The 18237-nt window shown below is 53.5% G+C and overlaps 3 protein-coding genes across 3 annotated transcripts; all 3 read right to left on the bottom strand.

The window, feature by feature from the left end:
• Nucleotides 1-385: 385 nt before the first annotated feature.
• LOC146754687 (uncharacterized) lies at nt 386-2997 on the bottom strand (the record flags this gene model as incomplete). The annotated part of the gene is made up of 3 exons (XM_085527815.1): nt 386-723; nt 1571-1626; nt 2652-2997. Coding segments are annotated over 3 exons (564 nt in total), but the record flags the coding sequence as incomplete, so codon positions are not given.
• A 3326-nt stretch (nt 2998-6323) lies between these two features.
• On the bottom strand, nt 6324-8749 carry LOC146754686 (adenosine 5'-monophosphoramidase HINT1-like). Its single transcript, XM_085527832.1, has 3 exons — nt 8589-8749; nt 7509-7614; nt 6324-6661 (listed from the first exon to the last, which is right to left on the bottom strand). The coding sequence occupies exons 1-3, from the start codon at nt 8711-8713 to the stop codon at nt 6500-6502; spliced, it is 393 nt and encodes a 130-aa protein (XP_085383958.1). The 5' UTR covers nt 8714-8749; the 3' UTR covers nt 6324-6499.
• Nucleotides 8750-12221: 3472 nt separating this feature from the next.
• On the bottom strand, nt 12222-14647 carry LOC146754685 (uncharacterized). The gene is made up of 4 exons (XM_085527814.1): nt 14484-14647; nt 14097-14415; nt 13407-13715; nt 12222-12559 (listed from the first exon to the last, which is right to left on the bottom strand). Exons 1-4 carry the CDS (start codon nt 14609-14611, stop codon nt 12398-12400), a joined length of 918 nt encoding a protein of 305 aa, XP_085383940.1. The 5' UTR covers nt 14612-14647; the 3' UTR covers nt 12222-12397.
• Between the last annotated feature and the right edge of the window lie 3590 nt (nt 14648-18237).

Here is an 18237-nt window from a genome sequence, read left to right as displayed (position 1 = left end):
AAAGTTTCTGTGGGAGAAATTAATTGTCTACGTTGCAAAATCGGCGACTGAAAAGAAAGCGGTGGCAAAACTCCGAGACCGGTTAAGAACAGGCTGACGAGCACCGGTCAGAAATCATGCAGGTACAGTTTATTCGGCTTCGGGACAGGGCCATACAACAGATGATACCTGGAAGCTTACCTCCAAAATTATTCTTCTCTAATTCTACACTTGCTGGTTGCCGCTGCTGCTATTACGCGATCAAACCCACGCCCTTTCATTTGGAATCTGGGGGAAGATGGCAAGGCCGCAAACACACGGCACGTGCTATATTGTCTTTGGAGACGGAGACCCACCGTTTTAACTTGCAGAACCATTTCCATCAGTAAGACAAGCGAGACAGAGATGATATCCCCATGCTCCATCTTTATTGTGCAAATCCTGCTCAAAGCTTTTCATTACCCACCACAGACACCCACCAAAAACAACCATCTGTCAACGGCGGCTAGACTGACAGGCAACACGTGAAATCCATTCGGTGGCCGTCCGTACGCGTGCAGCAACTCCTGCGGTGCAAACATCTTATCCAGGAGGCTGGCCCAACTGATGGCCACCGAGAAGACAGAGACGCGCGCTGTAGTCTGAAGGGTCTGAGGTTGGGTATCTCGCAGCCATCCGGAATCCATCGGTCAGGCCCAGGTTAGCAGCACACTTCTCGCCGACAATCTTCAAACGCCCAAGAAGCTGGAGAAGGAAATAACCTTACGTAACTACGTAGCATGCCACAACACAAAAAAGAGCAGAGAGGGCAGGAAGCGAGGAAAGGCAAGCCGAGAACCATCCACACAATGCGGTTAACTGGTTCTTCCCCATTCAAGCGCTGCTCCTCAAAGTACCGCCTGTCTGCAACCATGCATTCCAAGCAAAGCTACAAAGACCGATGATGCATAATGAGGGGAGGGGCAGCTAGGGGACTTGCCATCTTGTTTTTTCTTTTTTTTCCTTCTTTTTAAATCCCCTCCCCACCCCCAGCTAAACAGTAACGAACTACAAATCAGGCCCAGAAGCCAGATCTGTCTCAGGGTTCCAGCCCCCCATTAGATCTTCGGGCAACGTAAGTCTCTCTGGCTGAAAAGAAAATCTCAACGTAGGCTTTGTGAGCCCACGCAAAAGCCATCGAACTTGACTTCTATAGCTGAAAATGAAACATCCGGCACCCCTGAGCCAGCCTCCGACCCCTTCCTCGCCTCCGACCTGCTCAAAAACCCAAGCCCTCTTCTCCGGATTAGAGCAAGTACCACCGTCCGGAAAGCATGAAAACAGGCATCGGGCCATACTTCTGACCAGCACTGCATTTTGCACTACAAGTACGCACCCAGAAATGAGCATCGCTTTCTCTCGCTACCCTTAGTCAAAACGCTCAGCTCCATTACAAGCTAGAGGCAAAAGATTACGGCAACGGGAAACCCCAAATAGCCTGCTGTGCCTCTTTGCAACATCAAGAGGAAACGAGGCAACAGGACGGAGACTACAAATTTACATCGCACTTACAGGCACCGTTTAGCGTACAGAAAGCTTCCACGGTACTTACAGGTGCGCCAGAAACTTCTGCTCCGGATAACCTGACAACGGCCTTCTCGGGAGCAGCTAGGAAAAAGCCTAGGAGCTGGCGGTGAGATATCATGGAACGCAAGGCACTGGAGGAAGAGTACATGGTTAAAGCGGGATTGGCTTTGGAGAAAGGCAATAGCCTAAGCAGATCGCTACGCCACACTGAACTCGTACCCCAAACGCAAGACAACACGGCGATGCTTCCTACGCGATCTATGAACTGGCAAAGTCCTCTCCCTTCTATGCACAAAACACGTTTCCACAGGCTCCGCGCTGCTACGAGCACAGAGCGATTTTAAACCCAAACTAAACCACCTCCGTTTGCGCTTATTTCACTCTCTTATTAAGACCCTGCTTAACCACTCGAGCGGCAAACGGTGGCTCACCATCCTTCACTTATGGCCAAATATCGCCTTCCTATCCTACTTTCGACCAAGGCATTTTCAAAGAACCTGGGGATATCCCGACGGAGCCCGTGTTAACTCTCCGTCCTCGGGAACAGCAAGTACTCAGGCGAAAGAACGTTTTGCATTAGCCCGGTGAGGCTGGCTCTACGTCAGACACTTCCGCATCGAGGCAAAGGTTATCGCCTCCGACACGTGAATACCACCGACCGGTAGGAAACGGTCAACTAATTCTAACGGAACGAGCACGACTAGCAGCGCCAAACGGATAGATATGGCGCGCGGGGAGCGCCCGCGGCTGCCACCAAGCGCTTCAGCGTCACAGACCCGGCCTCGACGCACGCGCACACACCACACGGTGGCGCTGGGAAGCCAGGAGAGCCACACGGCACCAGCAACCCAGTATGCGCCACGGCAGCCCCGTGGCAGCGAAGGAGCGCGGGGTTTTAGAGGAGGCGCTGCAGTAGCCAGCATCACCAGCCAGAAAGGCCCGCCCGCACGCCCACCCCGCGGCAAGGTCGCCGCTCGCCCCGCCGCACTCGCCGGCACCGCAACGGGCGCTCGTTCCAGAGGGCCTGCGAGCGCGCTAGGGTGGGGGACGGGTGGGAAGGGAGGGCAAGGGAAGAATCGCACAACGCACAGCAAAGCCCCGGCTACCTCCCCGTCCGCAGCGGCTCCTCCTCGCGGATAACGCTGGCGGAGAACTCCTGGCGGGCGACTTTTCCCATGAGAGCGGCGCCACCGAGCCAGGCGGCCGGCGACCTAACGATCCCGCCGGCCATGACGGCGTCCTCTCGCTACAACACACCCTCAGCCCCGAACCTCCCCCGCTCGGCTCGGCTCGGCTCGGCTCGGCTCGGCTCGGATAGGATAGGATAGGATCGGCTCGGCTTGGCTCGGATAGGATAGGATCGGCTCGGCTCGGCCCGTCCCTCGGCGGCGCGCATTGGGCCGACGGAGAGCGGCCGGCCGTTCGCGCGCCTCTGTTGGCTGTCTCGCCTGCCCTTTACGCTTGTCCCCGCCCTGTTGGCGGCTCCGCTCCCGTCGGCCCGCTGCTTATCCGGGCACAGGGACTTGGCGCGCGCCTCCGGACGCGCGGGGATGCGACCCGGGGGAGCGGGTGGGCGCGTCCGCGAGGGGAATCTGTGCCCGCTAGTGCAGCGCCCCTGCGGCGGGGAAACGAGGCCCGCAGAACAGGCCCCAGGTGTTAGGGATTGCCCTTATCGGCTCCTCCCCAAACGCGCTGGGGGCTTTTTTGTGCCGATCTCTCCCGTCAAACGACCGCCTAGTGCCGCGGCAGGCCAGGAGTTTGCCGTCTTTGGAATAAGGGGCCTGGTAACTCGGGAAGAGTACAAGGCTGTTGCTAGGATGAGCAGGGAGAAAATTAGACAGGCAAAAGCCCAGCAAGACCTTAATCTGGCCACCGTTGTTCGAGATGATTAAAAGAATGGTTTTACAAACATATTCACAGCAAGAGGAGGGCCAAGGAGAATCTCCCTTCTTTATTCGATGCGGCGGGGAACATCACCACGGACGGGGAGGAAAAGGCTGAAGTTCTCAAGGCTTTCTCTCCTTCTGTCTTTAACAGTCAGACCAGCTATCCTCAGGGTACTCAGCCCCCTGAGCTGGAAGACGGGGCCGGGGAGCAGAATAAACGCCCCTCGATTCCCAGCGCCTTCTTTACTTCTGTCTGTTCTGACTGTTGCGCCTGTGCTGCACGGGCCGTCACTATGAGCAACCCCAGGAGAACTGGACTGTATATGTAGATATGTATATATGTATATTTGTATATGTGTGTATTTGTGTTTATGTGTATGTGTGTATATATGTAGATATCTAGGTATGTATATATGTATATATAGATGGACTCTGCAAAAACTTTGTGCGCGTTTTTCCCTTGTTGCGTTTTCCTTCTGCCTGTGATGGACCGAGAAAGAGAACCTGCACCCCCGACCCCCGCTGGCAACCAGACTCATGAAACATTGTGACACCGCTGTGGTAACGATCTCTGCACTCCTGTCACAAATGCTTGATTTCTTTTCTGTCTTTTTCTTGTTGCTTTCTTTGTCCCACCTCCCATCCTCACGCCTAGCTAACCAAAAACAATAAATTGCTTGGGCAAATATTTGGCTCCTTTCTGAGTCTTAATCTCACGCCGGGTATACGTATATAACAAACCATCTCGCTACCGACAGTTGGAGCGAGACAGATGCCCACCTACAACAAGAAGGGTCAGATGGCGGATCCGGGGAACTACAGGCCTGTCAGCCGGACCTCGGTATTCGGGGAAGGTCATGGAGCAGATCACCCGGAGTGAGATTACAGGGCGTGTGTGGGACAACCAGGGGAGCGGGCCTAGCCTGCGCGGGTTCCTTTAAGGCAAGTCCTGCTTGACCGACCCGATCTCCTTCTGTGACCAGCTGACCCGCCTAGTGGATGAGGCAAAGGCTGCGGACGTAGTCTACCTAGACTTCAGTGAAGCCTTTGACTCTGCCTCCCACGCTAGAAGGAGAGAAGCTAGCCTTTGACTCTGCCTCCCAGAGAAGATGGCAGCCCATGGCCTGGGCAGGTGTACTCCGCTGGGTAAAAACCTGGCTGGATAACCAGGCCCAGGGAGCGGTGGCGAATGGAGTTCGATCCACGTGGCGGTGGTCGCTAGCGGTGTTCCCCAGGGGGTCGGTATTTGGGCCGGTCCTGTTTAATATCTCGACTGATGATATGGACGAGGGGATTGAGCGCGCCCTCAGTAAGTCTGCAGATGGCACCATGTTGGGAGGAAGGGTTGATCTGCCTGAGGCTAGGAAGGCCCTTACACAGGCATCCTTACATAGGCTGGATCGCTGGGCTGAGGCCAATTGCAGAAGCTTCAACGAGACCAAACGCCGGGTCCCGCACTTTGGTCACAACAACCCCATGCAACGCTACAGGCTCGGGGCAGAGTGGCTGGAGAGCTGCGCGGAGGAACCGCATCTTGGGACATTGGTCAACAGCCGCCTGAACATAGTCCAGCAGCGTGCCCAGGGGGCCAAGAAGGCCAATGGCATCCTGGCTTGGATCAGAAATCGCGCAGTCAGCAGGACTAGGGAGGTGATCATCCCTCTGTACTCAGCCCTGGTGAGGCCGCACCTCGAGTATTGCGTTCAGCATGGGGCCCCTCGTTACAAGAAAGACGTTGAGGCGCTGGAGCGTGTCCAGAGGAGGGCTGCGAAGCTGGTGAAGGGACTGGAGCACAAGGCCCGTGGGAAGCGGCTGAGGGAACTGGGATTGTTTCGTCTGGAGAAGGGGAGGCTCAGGGGAGAGAGACCTTATCGCTTCTTTACAACTACCCAAAAGGTGGTTGTAGCGAGGTGGGGGGTGGGTTGGCCGCTTCTCCCACGTAACTAGCGATGGGACAAGAGGTAACGGCCTTAAGTTATGCCGGGGGGAGTTTCAGGTTGCAAATTAGGAAAAACGTAACAACTTGTTTTACTCCGCTTCTGCAAACGGTTTAATTCAGTCATTCACAGATGTTATCGTCAGTCCTGCGAACGGACCTACTGCCGACAAATCGAGATTCTTTGAGGAACGGCCACGCAAGAATTTCACTTAGCGAGTTTCAAGTATTTAATTTTTTATGCAAATATTTATTAGCATGTTGATACTCCCCCACTCCAGTAAGCCTTGAGTTCAATCGCAAATTCAACAAAGACTAAAGCAAAACCAGAGGCCTAACGAAGCATGAGAGGGGATTACTTGTAAAAGCCTTAAAGTGCCTACAGCTACCCCTCCTTCTGCTTATGGAACAGTACTCCGTTAAGGGTTTCTTGGTTTTTTTTAAAATGTTTTGTTCCTATGAAAAAAAAAAACAAAACAAAAACAAAAACGGAGAGGGACACCTGAGTCTCTAAGACAGCAGAGACGAAACAATTGCCGTCTCCAGTACCACAAAGTCTTTTCCAGTTGGGAAAGTTTCTGTGGGAGAAATTAATTGTCTACGTTGCAAAATCGGCGACTGAAAAGAAAGCGGTGGCAAAACTCCGAGACCGGTTAAGAACAGGCTGACGAGCACCGGTCAGAAATCATGCAGGTACAGTTTATTCGGCTTCGGGACAGGGCCATACAACAGATGATACCTGGAAGCTTACCTCCAAAATTATTCTTCTCTAATTCTACACTTGCTGGTTGCCGCTGCTGCTATTACGCGATCAAACCCACGCCCTTTCATTTGGAATCTGGGGGAAGATGGCAAGGCCGCAAACACACGGCACGTGCTATATTGTCTTTGGAGACGGAGACCCACCGTTTTAACTTGCAGAACCATTTCCATCAGTAAGACAAGCGAGACAGAGATGATATCCCCATGCTCCATCTTTATTGTGCAAATCCTGCTCAAAGCTTTTCATTACCCACCACAGACACCCACCAAAAACAACCATCTGTCAACGGCGGCTAGACTGACAGGCAACACGTGAAATCCATTCGGTGGCCGTCCGTACGCGTGCAGCAACTCCTGCGGTGCAAACATCTTATCCAGGAGGCTGGCCCAACTGATGGCCACCGAGAAGACAGAGACGCGCGCTGTAGTCTGAAGGGTCTGAGGTTGGGTATCTCGCAGCCATCCGGAATCCATCGGTCAGGCCCAGGTTAGCAGCACACTTCTCGCCGACAATCTTCAAACGCCCAAGAAGCTGGAGAAGGAAATAACCTTACGTAACTACGTAGCATGCCACAACACAAAAAAGAGCAGAGAGGGCAGGAAGCGAGGAAAGGCAAGCCGAGAACCATCCACACAATGCGGTTAACTGGTTCTTCCCCATTCAAGCGCTGCTCCTCAAAGTACCGCCTGTCTGCAACCATGCATTCCAAGCAAAGCTACAAAGACCGATGATGCATAATGAGGGGAGGGGCAGCTAGGGGACTTGCCATCTTGTTTTTTCTTTTTTTTCCTTCTTTTTAAATCCCCTCCCCACCCCCAGCTAAACAGTAACGAACTACAAATCAGGCCCAGAAGCCAGATCTGTCTCAGGGTTCCAGCCCCCCATTAGATATTCGGGCAACGTAAGTCTCTCTGGCTGAAAAGAAAATCTCAACGTAGGCTTTGTGAGCCCACGCAAAAGCCATCGAACTTGACTTCTATAGCTGAAAATGAAACATCCGGCACCCCTGAGCCAGCCTCCGACCCCTTCCTCGCCTCCGACCTGCTCAAAACCCCAAGCCCTCTTCTCCGGATTAGAGCAAGTACCACCGTCCGGAAAGCATGAAAACAGGCATCGGGCCATACTTCTGACCAGCACTGCATTTTGCACTACAAGTACGCACCCAGAAATGAGCATCGCTTTCTCTCGCTACCCTTAGTCAAAACGCTCAGCTCCATTACAAGCTAGAGGCAAAAGATTACGGCAACGGGAAACCCCAAATAGCCTGCTGTGCCTCTTTGCAACATCAAGAGGAAACGAGGCAACAGGACGGAGACTACAAATTTACATCGCACTTACAGGCACCGTTTAGCGTACAGAAAGCTGCCACGGTACTTACAGGTGCGCCAGAAACTTCTGCTCCGGATAACCTGACAACGGCCTTCTCGGGAGCGGCTAGGAAAAAGCCTAGGAGCTGGCGGTGAAATATCATGGAACGCAAGGCACTGGAGGAAGAGTACATGGTTAAAGCGGGATTGGCTTTGGAGAAAGGCAATAGCCTAAGCAGATCGCTACGCCACACTGAACTCGTACCCCAAACGCAAGACAACACGGCGATGCTTCCTACGCGATCTATGAACTGGCAAAGTCCTCTCCCTTCTATGCACAAAACACGTTTCCACAGGCTCCGCGCTGCTAGGAGCACAGAGCGATTTTAAACCCAAACTAAACCACCTCCGTTTGCGCTTATTTCACTCTCTTATTAAGACCCTGCTTAACCACTCGAGCGGCAAACGGTGGCTCACCATCCTTCACTTATGGCCAAATATCGCCTTCCTACCCTACTTTCGACCAAGGCATTTTCAAAGAACCTGGGGATATCCCGACGGAGCCCGTGTTAACTCTCCGTCCTCGGGAACAGCAAGTACTCAGGCGAAAGAACGTTTTGCATTAGCCCGGTGAGGCTGGCTCTACGTCAGACACTTCCGCATCGAGGCAAAGGTTATCGCCTCCGACACGTGAATACCACCGACCGCTAGGAAACGGTCAACTAATTCTAACGGAACGAGCACGACTAGCAGCTCCAAACGGATAGATATCGCGCGCGGCGAGCGCCCGCGGCTGCCACCAAGCGCTTCAGCGTCACAGGCCCGCCTCGACGCACGCGCACACACCACACGGTGGCGCTGGGAAGCCAGGCGAGCCACACGGCACCAGCAACCCAGTATGCGCCACGGCAGCCCCGTGGCAGCGAAGGAGCGCGGGGTTTTAGAGGAGGCGCTGCAGTAGCCAGCATCACCAGCCAGAAAGGCCCGCCCGCACGCCCACCCCGCGGCAAGGTCGCCGCTCGCCCCGCCGCACTCGCCGGCACCGCAACGGGCGCTCGTTGCAGAGGGCCTGCGAGCGCGCTAGGGTGGGGGACGGGTGGGAAGGGAGGGCAAGGGAAGAATCGCACAACGCACAGCAAAGCCCCGGCTACCTCCCCGTCCGCAGGGGCTCCTCCTCGCGGATAACGTTGGCGGAGAACTCCTGGCGGGCGACTTTTCCCATGAGAGCGGCGCCACCGAGCCAGGCGGCCGGCGACCTAACGATCCCGCCGGCCATGACGGCGTCCTCTCGCTACAACACACCCTCAGCCCCGAACCTCCCCCGCTCGGCTCGTCTCGGATAGGATAGGATAGGATAGGATCGGCTCGGCTCGGCCCGTCCCTCGGCGGCGCGCATTGGGCCGACGGAGAGCGGCCGGCCGTTCGCGCGCCTCGGTTGGCTGTCTCGCCTGCCCTTTACGCTTGTCCCCGCCCTGTTGGCGGCTCCGCTCCCGTCGGCCCGCTGTTTATCCGGGCACAGGGACTTGGCGCGCGCCTCCGGACGCGCGGGGATGCGACCCGGGGGAGCGGGTGGGCGCGTCCGAGAGGGGAATCTGTGCCCGCTAGTGCAGCGCCCCTGCGGCGGGGAAACGAGGCCCGCAGAACAGGCCCCAGGTGTTAGGGATTGCCCTTATCGGCTCCTCCCCAAACGCGCTGGGGGCTTTTTTGTGCCGATCTCTCCCGTCAAACGACCGCCTAGTGCCGCGGCAGGCCAGTAGTTTGCCGTCTTTGTTAGAAGGGGCCTGGCAACTCGGGAAGAGTACAAGGCTGTTGCTAGGATGAGCAGGGAGAAAATTAGACAGGCAAAAGCCCAGCAAGACCTTAATCTGGCCACCGTTGTTCGAGATGATTAAAAGAATGGTTTTACAAACATATTCACAGCAAGAGGAGGGCCAAGGAGAATCTCCCTTCTTTATTCGATGCGGCGGGGAACATCACCACGGACGGGGAGGAAAAGGCTGAAGTTCTCAAGGCCTTCTCTCCTTCTGTCTTTAACAGTCAGACCAGCTATCCTCAGGGTACTCAGCCCCCTGAGCTGGAAGACGGGGCCGGGGAGCAGAACAAACGCCCCTCGATTCCCAGCGCCTTCTTTACTTCTGTCTGTTCTGACTGTTGCACCTGTGCTGCACGGGCCGTCACTATGAGCAACCCCAGGAGAACCGGACTGTATATGTAGATATGTATATATGTATATTTGTATATGTGTGTATTTGTGTTTATGTGTATGTGTGTATATATGTAGATATCTAGGTATGTATATATGTATATATAGATGGACTCTGCAAAAACTTTGTGCGCGTTTTTCCCTTGTTGCGTTTTCCTTCTGCCTGTGATGGACCGAGAAAGAGAACCTGCACCCCCGACCCCCGCTGGCAACCAGACTCATGAAACATTGTGACACCGCTGTGGTAACAATCTCTGCACTCCTGTCACAAATGCTTGATTTCTTTTCTGTCTTTTTCTTGTTGCTTTCTTTGTCCCACCTCCCATCCTCACGCCTAGCTAACCAAAAACAATAAATTGCTTGGGCAAATATTTGGCTCCTTTCTGAGTCTTAATCTCACGCCGGGTATACGTATATAACGAACCATCTCGCTACCGACAGTTGGAGCGAGACAGATGCCCACCTACAACAAGAAGGGTCAGATGGCGGATCCGGGGAACTACAGGCCTGTCAGCCGGACCTCGGTATTCGGGGAAGGTCATGGAGCAGATCACCCGGAGTGAGATTACAGGGCGTGTGTGGGACAACCAGGGGAGCGGGCCTAGCCTGCGCGGGTTCCTTTAAGGCAAGTCCTGCTTGACCGACCCGATCTCCTTCTGTGACCAGCTGACCCGCCTAGTGGATGAGGCAAAGGCTGCGGACGTAGTCTACCTAGACTTCAGTGAAGCCTTTGACTCTGCCTCCCACGCTAGAAGGAGAGAAGCTAGCCTTTGACTCTGCCTCCCAGAGAAGATGGCAGCCCATGGCCTGGGCAGGTGTACTCCGCTGGGTAAAAACCTGGCTGGATAACCAGGCCCAGGGAGCGGTGGCGAATGGAGTTCGATCCACGTGGCGGTGGTCGCTAGCGGTGTTCCCCAGGGGGTCGGTATTTGGGCCGGTCCTGTTTAATATCTCGACTGATGATATGGACGAGGGGATTGAGCGCGCCCTCAGTAAGTCTGCAGATGGCACCATGTTGGGAGGAAGGGTTGATCTGCCTGAGGCTAGGAAGGCCCTTACACAGGCATCCTTACATAGGCTGGATCGCTGGGCTGAGGCCAATTGCAGAAGCTTCAACGAGACCAAACGCCGGGTCCCGCACTTTGGTCACAACAACCCCATGCAACGCTACAGGCTCGGGGCAGAGTGGCTGGAGAGCTGCGCGGAGGAACCGCATCTTGGGACATCGGTCAACAGCCGCCTGAACATAGTCCAGCAGCATGCCCAGGGGGCCAAGAAGGCCAATGGCATCCTGGCTTGGATCAGAAATCGCGCAGTCAGCAGGACTAGGGAGGTGATCATCCCTCTGTACTCAGCCCTGGTGAGGCCGCACCTCGAGTATTGCGTTCAGCATGGGGCCCCTCGTTACAAGAAAGACGTTGAGGCGCTGGAGCGTGTCCAGAGGAGGGCTGCGAAGCTGGTGAAGGGACTGGAGCACAAGGCCCATGGGAAGCGGCTGAGGGAACTGGGATTGTTTCGTCTGGAGAAGGGGAGGCTCAGGGGAGAGAGACCTTATCGCTTCTTTACAACTACCCAAAAGGTGGTTGTAGCGAGGTGGGGGGTGGGTTGGCCGCTTCTCCCACGTAACTAGCGATGGGACAAGAGGTAACGGCCTTAAGTTATGCCGGGGGGAGTTTCAGGTTGCAAATTAGGAAAAACGTAACAACTTGTTTTACTCCGCTTCTGCAAACGGTTTAATTCAGTCATTCACAGATGTTATCGTCAGTCCTGCGAACGGACCTACTGCCGACAAATCGAGATTCTTTGAGGAACGGCCACGCAAGAATTTCACTTAGCGAGTTTCAAGTATTTAATTTTTTATGCAAATATTTATTAGCATGTTGATACTCCCCCACTCCAGTAAGCCTTGCGTTCAATCGCAAATTCAACAAAGACTAAAGCAAAACCAGAGGCCTAACGAAGCATGAGAGGGGATTACTTGTAAAAGCCTTAAAGTGCCTACAGCTACCCCTCCTTCTGCTTATGGAACAGTACTCCGTTAAGGGTTTCTTGGTTTTTTTTAAAATGTTTTGTTCCTATGAAAAAAAAAAACAAAACAAAAACAAAAACGGAGAGGGACACCTGAGTCTCTAAGACAGCAGAGACGAAACAATTGCCGTCTCCAGTACCACAAAGTCTTTTCCAGTTGGGAAAGTTTCTGTGGGAGAAATTAATTGTCTACGTTGCAAAATCGGCGACTGAAAAGAAAGCGGTGGCAAAACTCCGAGACCGGTTAAGAACAGGCTGACGAGCACCGGTCAGAAATCAAAATCATGCAGGTACAGTTTATTCGGCTTCGGGACAGGGCCATACAACAGATGATACCTGGAAGCTTACCTCCAAAATTATTCTTCTCTAATTCTACACTTGCTGATTGCCGCTGCTGCTATTACGCGATCAAACCCACGCCCTTTCATTTGGAATCTGGGGGAAGATGGCAAGGCCGCAAACACACGGCACGTGCTATATTGTCTTTGGAGACGGAGACCCACCGTTTTAACTTGCAGAACCATTTCCATCAGTAAGACAAGCGAGACAGAGATGATATCCCCATGCTCCATCTTTATTGTGCAAATCCTGCTCAAAGCTTTTCATTACCCACCACAGACACCCACCAAAAACAACCATCTGTCAACGGCGGCTAGACTGACAGGCAACACGTGAAATCCATTCGGTGGCCGTCCGTACGCGTGCAGCAACTCCTGCGGTGCAAACATCTTATCCAGGAGGCTGGCCCAACTGATGGCCACCGAGAAGACAGAGACGCGCGCTGTAGTCTGAAGGGTCTGAGGTTGGGTATCTCGCAGCCATCCGGAATCCATCGGTCAGGCCCAGGTTAGCAGCACACTTCTCGCCGACAATCTTCAAACGCCCAAGAAGCTGGAGAAGGAAATAACCTTACGTAACTACGTAGCATGCCACAACACAAAAAAGAGCAGAGAGGGCAGGAAGCGAGGAAAGGCAAGCCGAGAACCATCCACACAATGCGGTTAACTGGTTCTTCCCCATTCAAGCGCTGCTCCTCAAAGTACCGCCTGTCTGCAACCATGCATTCCAAGCAAAGCTACAAAGACCGATGATGCATAATGAGGGGAGGGGCAGCTAGGGGACTTGCCATCTTGTTTTTTCTTTTTTTTCCTTCTTTTTAAATCCCCTCCCCACCCCCAGCTAAACAGTAACGAACTACAAATCAGGCCCAGAAGCCAGATCTGTCTCAGGGTTCCAGCCCCCCATTAGATCTTCGGGCAACGTAAGTCTCTCTGGCTGAAAAGAAAATCTCAACGTAGGCTTTGTGAGCCCACGCAAAAGCCATCGAACTTGACTTCTATAGCTGAAAATGAAACATCCGGCACCCCTGAGCCAGCCTCCGACCCCTTCCTCGCCTCCGACCTGCTCAAAACCCCAAGCCCTCTTCTCCGGATTAGAGCAAGTACCACCGTCCGGAAAGCATGAAAACAGGCATCGGGCCATACTTCTGACCAGCACTGCATTTTGCACTACAAGTACGCACCCAGAAATGAGCATCGCTTTCTCTCGCTACCCTTAGTCAAAACGCTCAGCTCCATTACAAGCTAGAGGCAAAAGATTACGGCAACGGGAAACCCCAAATAGCCTGCTGTGTCTCTTTGCAACATCAAGAGGAAACGAGGCAACAGGACGGAGACTACAAATTTACATCGCACTTACAGGCACCGTTTAGCGTACAGAAAGCTGCCACGGTACTTACAGGTGCGCCAGAAACTTCTGCTCCGGATAACCTGACAACGGCCTTCTCGGGAGCGGCTAGGAAAAAGCCTAGGAGCTGGCGGTGAAATATCATGGAACGCAAGGCACTGGAGGAGGAGTACATGGTTAAAGCAGGATTGGCTTTGGAGAAAGGCAATAGCCTAAGCAGATCGCTACGCCACACTGAACTCGTACCCCAAACGCAAGACAACACGGCGATGCTTCCTACGCGATCTATGAACTGGCAAAGTCCTCTCCCTTCTATGCACAAAACACGTTTCCACAGGCTCCGCGCTGCTACGAGCACAGAGCGATTTTAAACCCAAACTAAACCACCTCCGTTTGCGCTTATTTCACTCTCTTATTAAGACCCTGCTTAACCACTCGAGCGGCAAACGGTGGCTCACCATCCTTCACTTATGGCCAAATATCGCCTTCCTACCCTACTTTCGACCAAGGCATTTTCAAAGAACCTGGGGATATCCCGACGGAGCCCGTGTTAACTCTCCGTCCTCGGGAACAGCAAGTACTCAGGCGAAAGAACGTTTTGCATTAGCCCGGTGAGGCTGGCTCTACGTCAGACACTTCCGCATCGAGGCAAAGGTTATCGCCTCCGACACGTGAATACCACCGACCGCTAGGAAACGGTCAACTAATTCTAACGGAACGAGCACGACTAGCAGCGCCAAACGGATAGATATCGCGCGCGGCGAGCGCCCGCGGCTGCCACCAAGCGCTTCAGCGTCACAGGCCCGCCTCGACGCACGCGCACACACCACACGGTGGCGCTGGGAAGCCAGGCGAGCCACACGGCACCAGCAACCCAGTATGCGCCACGGCAGCCCCGTGGCAGCGAAGGAGCGCGGGGTTTTAGAGGAGGCGCTGCAGTAGCCAGCATCACCAGCCAGAAAGGCCCGCCCGCACGCCCACCCCGCGGCAAGGTCGCCGCTCGCCCCGCCGCACTCGCCGGCACCGCAACGGGCGCTCGTTCCAGAGGGCCTGCGAGCGCGCTAGGGTGGGGGACGGGTGGGAAGGGAGGGCAAGGGAAGAATCGCACAACGCACAGCAAAGCCCCGGCTACCTCCCCGTCCGCAGCGGCTCCTCCTCGCGGATAACTTTGGCGGAGAACTCCTGGCGGGCGACTTTTCCCATGAGAGCGGCGCCACCGAGCCAGGCGGCCGGCGACCTAACGATCCCGCCGGCCATGACGGCGTCCTCTCGCTACAACACACACTCAGCCCCGAACCTCCCCCGCTCGGCTCGTCTCGGATAGGATAGGATCGGCTCGGCTCGGCCCGTCCCTCGGCGGCGCGCATTGGGCCGACGGAGAGCGGCCGGCCGTTCGCGCGCCTCGGTTGGCTGTCTCGCCTGCCCTTTACGCTTGTCCCCGCCCTGTTGGCGGCTCCGCTCCCGTCGGCCCGCTGTTTATCCGGGCACAGGGACTTGGCGCGCGCCTCCGGACGCGCGGGGATGCGACCCGGGGGAGCGGGTGGGCGCGTCCGAGAGGGGAATCTGTGCCCGCTAGTGCAGCGCCCCTGCGGCGGGGAAACGAGGCCCGCAGAACAGGCCCCAGGTGTTAGGGATTGCCCTTATCGGCTCCTCCCCAAACGCGCTGGGGGCTTTTTTGGTGCCGATCCCTCCCGTCAAACGACCGCCTAGTGCCGCAGCAGGCCAGGAGTTTGCCGTCTTTGGAAGAAGGGGCCTGGCAACTCGGGAAGAGTACAAGGCTGTTGCTAGGATGAGCAGGGAGAAAATTAGACAGGCAAAAGCCCAGCAAGACCTTAATCTGGCCACCGTTGTTCGAGATGATTAAAAGAATGGTTTTACAAACATATTCACAGCAAGAGGAGGGCCAAGGAGAATCTCCCTTCTTTATTCGATGCGGCGGGGAACATCACCACCGACGGGGAGGAAAAGGCTGAAGTTCTCAAGGCCTTCTCTCCTTCTGTCTTTAACAGTCAGACCAGCTATCCTCAGGGTACTCAGCCCCCTGAGCTGGAAGACGGGGCCGGGGAGCAGAACAAACGCCCCTCGATTCCCAGCGCCTTCTTTACTTCTGTCTGTTCTGACTGTTGCACCTGTGCTGCACGGGCCGTCACTATGAGCAACCCCAGGAGAACCGGACTGTATATGTAGATATGTATATATGTATATTTGTATATGTGTGTATTTGTGTTTATGTGTATGTGTGTATATATGTAGATATCTAGGTATGTATATATGTATATATAGATGGACTCTGCAAAAACTTTGTGCGCGCTTTTCCCTTGTTGCGTTTTCCTTCTGCCTGTGATGGACCGAGAAAGAGAACCTGCACCCCCGACCCCCTCTGGCAACCAGACTCATGAAACATTGTGACACCGCTGTGGTAACGATCTCTGCACTCCTGTCACAAATGCTCGATTTCTTTTCTGTCTTTTTCTTGTTGCTTTCTTCGTCCCACCTCCCATCCTCACGCCTAGCTAACCAAAACCTTTTACAATAAACTGCTTGGGCAAATATTTGGCTCCTTTCTGAGTCTTAATCTCACGCCGGGTATACGTATATAACAAACCATCTCGCTACCGACAGTTGGAGCGAGACAGATGCCCACCTACAACAAGAAGGGTCAGATGGCGGATCCGGGGAACTACAGGCCTGTCAGCCGGACCTCGGTATTCGGGGAAGGTCATGGAGCAGATCACCCGGAGTGAGATTACAGGGCGTGTGTGGGACAACCAGGGGAGCGGGCCTAGCCTGCGCGGGTTCCTTTAAGGCAAGTCCTGCTTGACCGACCCGATCTCCTTCTGTGACCAGCTGACCCGCCTAGTGGATGAGGCAAAGGCTGCAGACGTAGTCTACCTAGACTTCAGTGAAGCCTTTGACTCTGCCTCCCACGCTAGAAGGAGAGAAGCTAGCCTTTGACTCTGCCTCCCAGAGAAGATGGCAGCCCATGGCCTGGGCAGGTGTACTCCGCTGGGTAAAAACCTGGCTGGATAACCAGGCCCAAGGAGCGGTGGTGAATGGAGTTCGATTCACGTGGTGGTGGTCGCTAGCGGTGTTCCCCAGGGGGTCGGTATTTGGGCCGGTCCTGTTTAATATCTCGACTGATGATATGGACGAGGGGATTGAGCGCGCCCTCAGTAAGTCTGCAGATGGCACCATGTTGGGAGGAAGGGTTGATCTGCCTGAGGCTAGGAAGGCCCTTACACAGGCATCCTTACATAGGCTGGATCGCTGGGCTGAGGCCAATTGCAGGAGCTTTGTCACGGTTTGAACTAAAAATCCACCTGCGTCCGTGACAGGGGCCGTGGGCCCCGGAGGGGCCCTAGGCCGAAAGGAAAAAAGTTAATTAGGAAAAGAAAACAGCGGCAACGATCTAAGGAGGCACACTTATTTACTAAATACTATATCGAAATACAGGATAACACAATATTATAAAATATAATTGAAAATTGAGCTAACGAATCAAGCAAAATAGGAGAGAGAATGAGTCCCGTAACCGAGAGGCCTACTGTGAATCTAGGCGAACGGCTGAAGGCTCCCACACACTCCCCTGAACGCCAGAACTCGAAAGATGTCAGTCTGTTCTGCGACCAAGTTAATATAGAGTCCAGGTCCCGTGACCTATCGTGTTGTTCTCTGGGAGATGTAGTCTTCTTCTGTAAGTTGCAGATTCAGTAAAATTATTCATGCTTTATATGATGCTATAATGTGGAATACTGATAGCAAAATTACAAAATTATTAAACCATGACATTCCACCCCTTATTCTACATCATTACATTATGTTTATACATACATACACACTCATACGTATAGTTGTGAGTAATCAGTTACCTTATTTTCTCAACAATTTATATTTGTTCCGTGCAAATCTCTAAGTTGAGAACAAAACTCTATAACTTAACCTACTATTTATTAATTTTGAGAAAATGGCAGAAACTGCCAGAAAAAGGAAAACATGTCAGCGGTAGAGGAGAAAGGCAGCGCTGCTAGGGCGTCCCCCACATCAAGGTGCGCTCATCCTTTCCCAGCCACCACAGCAGATTTCCTTTTGACTTATACTTCTTTCCATGTGTGCTCTACACATGCATGGCCAGTGCACGATATAGAGTCCAGATGGAAAACTTGCTTACAGAATGCCTAATTAAGGTATATAGGAAAAAAATGTTTCCTTAACATTAATCCACTCTATCTTAAGTCTTATATCTAACTGAAAATTCGTCAAATATTTTCTGAGACTCTACCTATATATCTACAAGAAAATCATTGGCTGCACTCCCCCAACATCAAAGTCCCTTGTGGTACACATTGAACATTCCCATTTTTGTCCATCACCCACCATGTGCACCCAGGTCCCTGGGCAAAGATAGTACCCCGGAGATGTTTGCCCTTTCCAGACGCTGGAAGGACCCAAACTGTTTTTCCCAACATACTCTTTATGTGTACTACAGGAACCTTATCTCCCTCCACGGTACGTAGGGAGCTGGATTGGTGAGGACCATTACGATTACTAGATCCTCGAGTGTTGACCAACCAGGTGGCTTCTGCTAAATGGTTCTCCCAGTTTTTGTACGTTCCACCCCCCATTGCTTTCAACATAGTTTTCAACAACCCATTGAATCGTTCAATCTTACCAGAAGCTGGTGCATGATAGGGAATATGGTAAATCCACTCAATGCCATGATTTTTGGCCCAAGTGGTTACAAGAGAATTTTTAAAATGGGTCCCATTATCTGATTCAATTCTTTCCGGAGTGCCATGCTGCCACAGGATTTGCTTTTCCAACCCTAATATGGTGTTTCGGGCGGTAGCATGGGGTACTGCGTATGTTTCGAGCCACCCAGTGGT

The sequence above is a fragment of the Coturnix japonica genome, chromosome W (assembly GCF_054131305.1).
Source record: "Coturnix japonica strain WE chromosome W, WE-NBRP24, whole genome shotgun sequence".
In the NCBI taxonomy this organism is placed as follows: domain Eukaryota; kingdom Metazoa; phylum Chordata; class Aves; order Galliformes; family Phasianidae; genus Coturnix; species Coturnix japonica.
The sequence above is the reverse complement of the archived record's forward strand: the minus strand, read 5'-3'. Positions and strand labels throughout refer to the sequence as shown.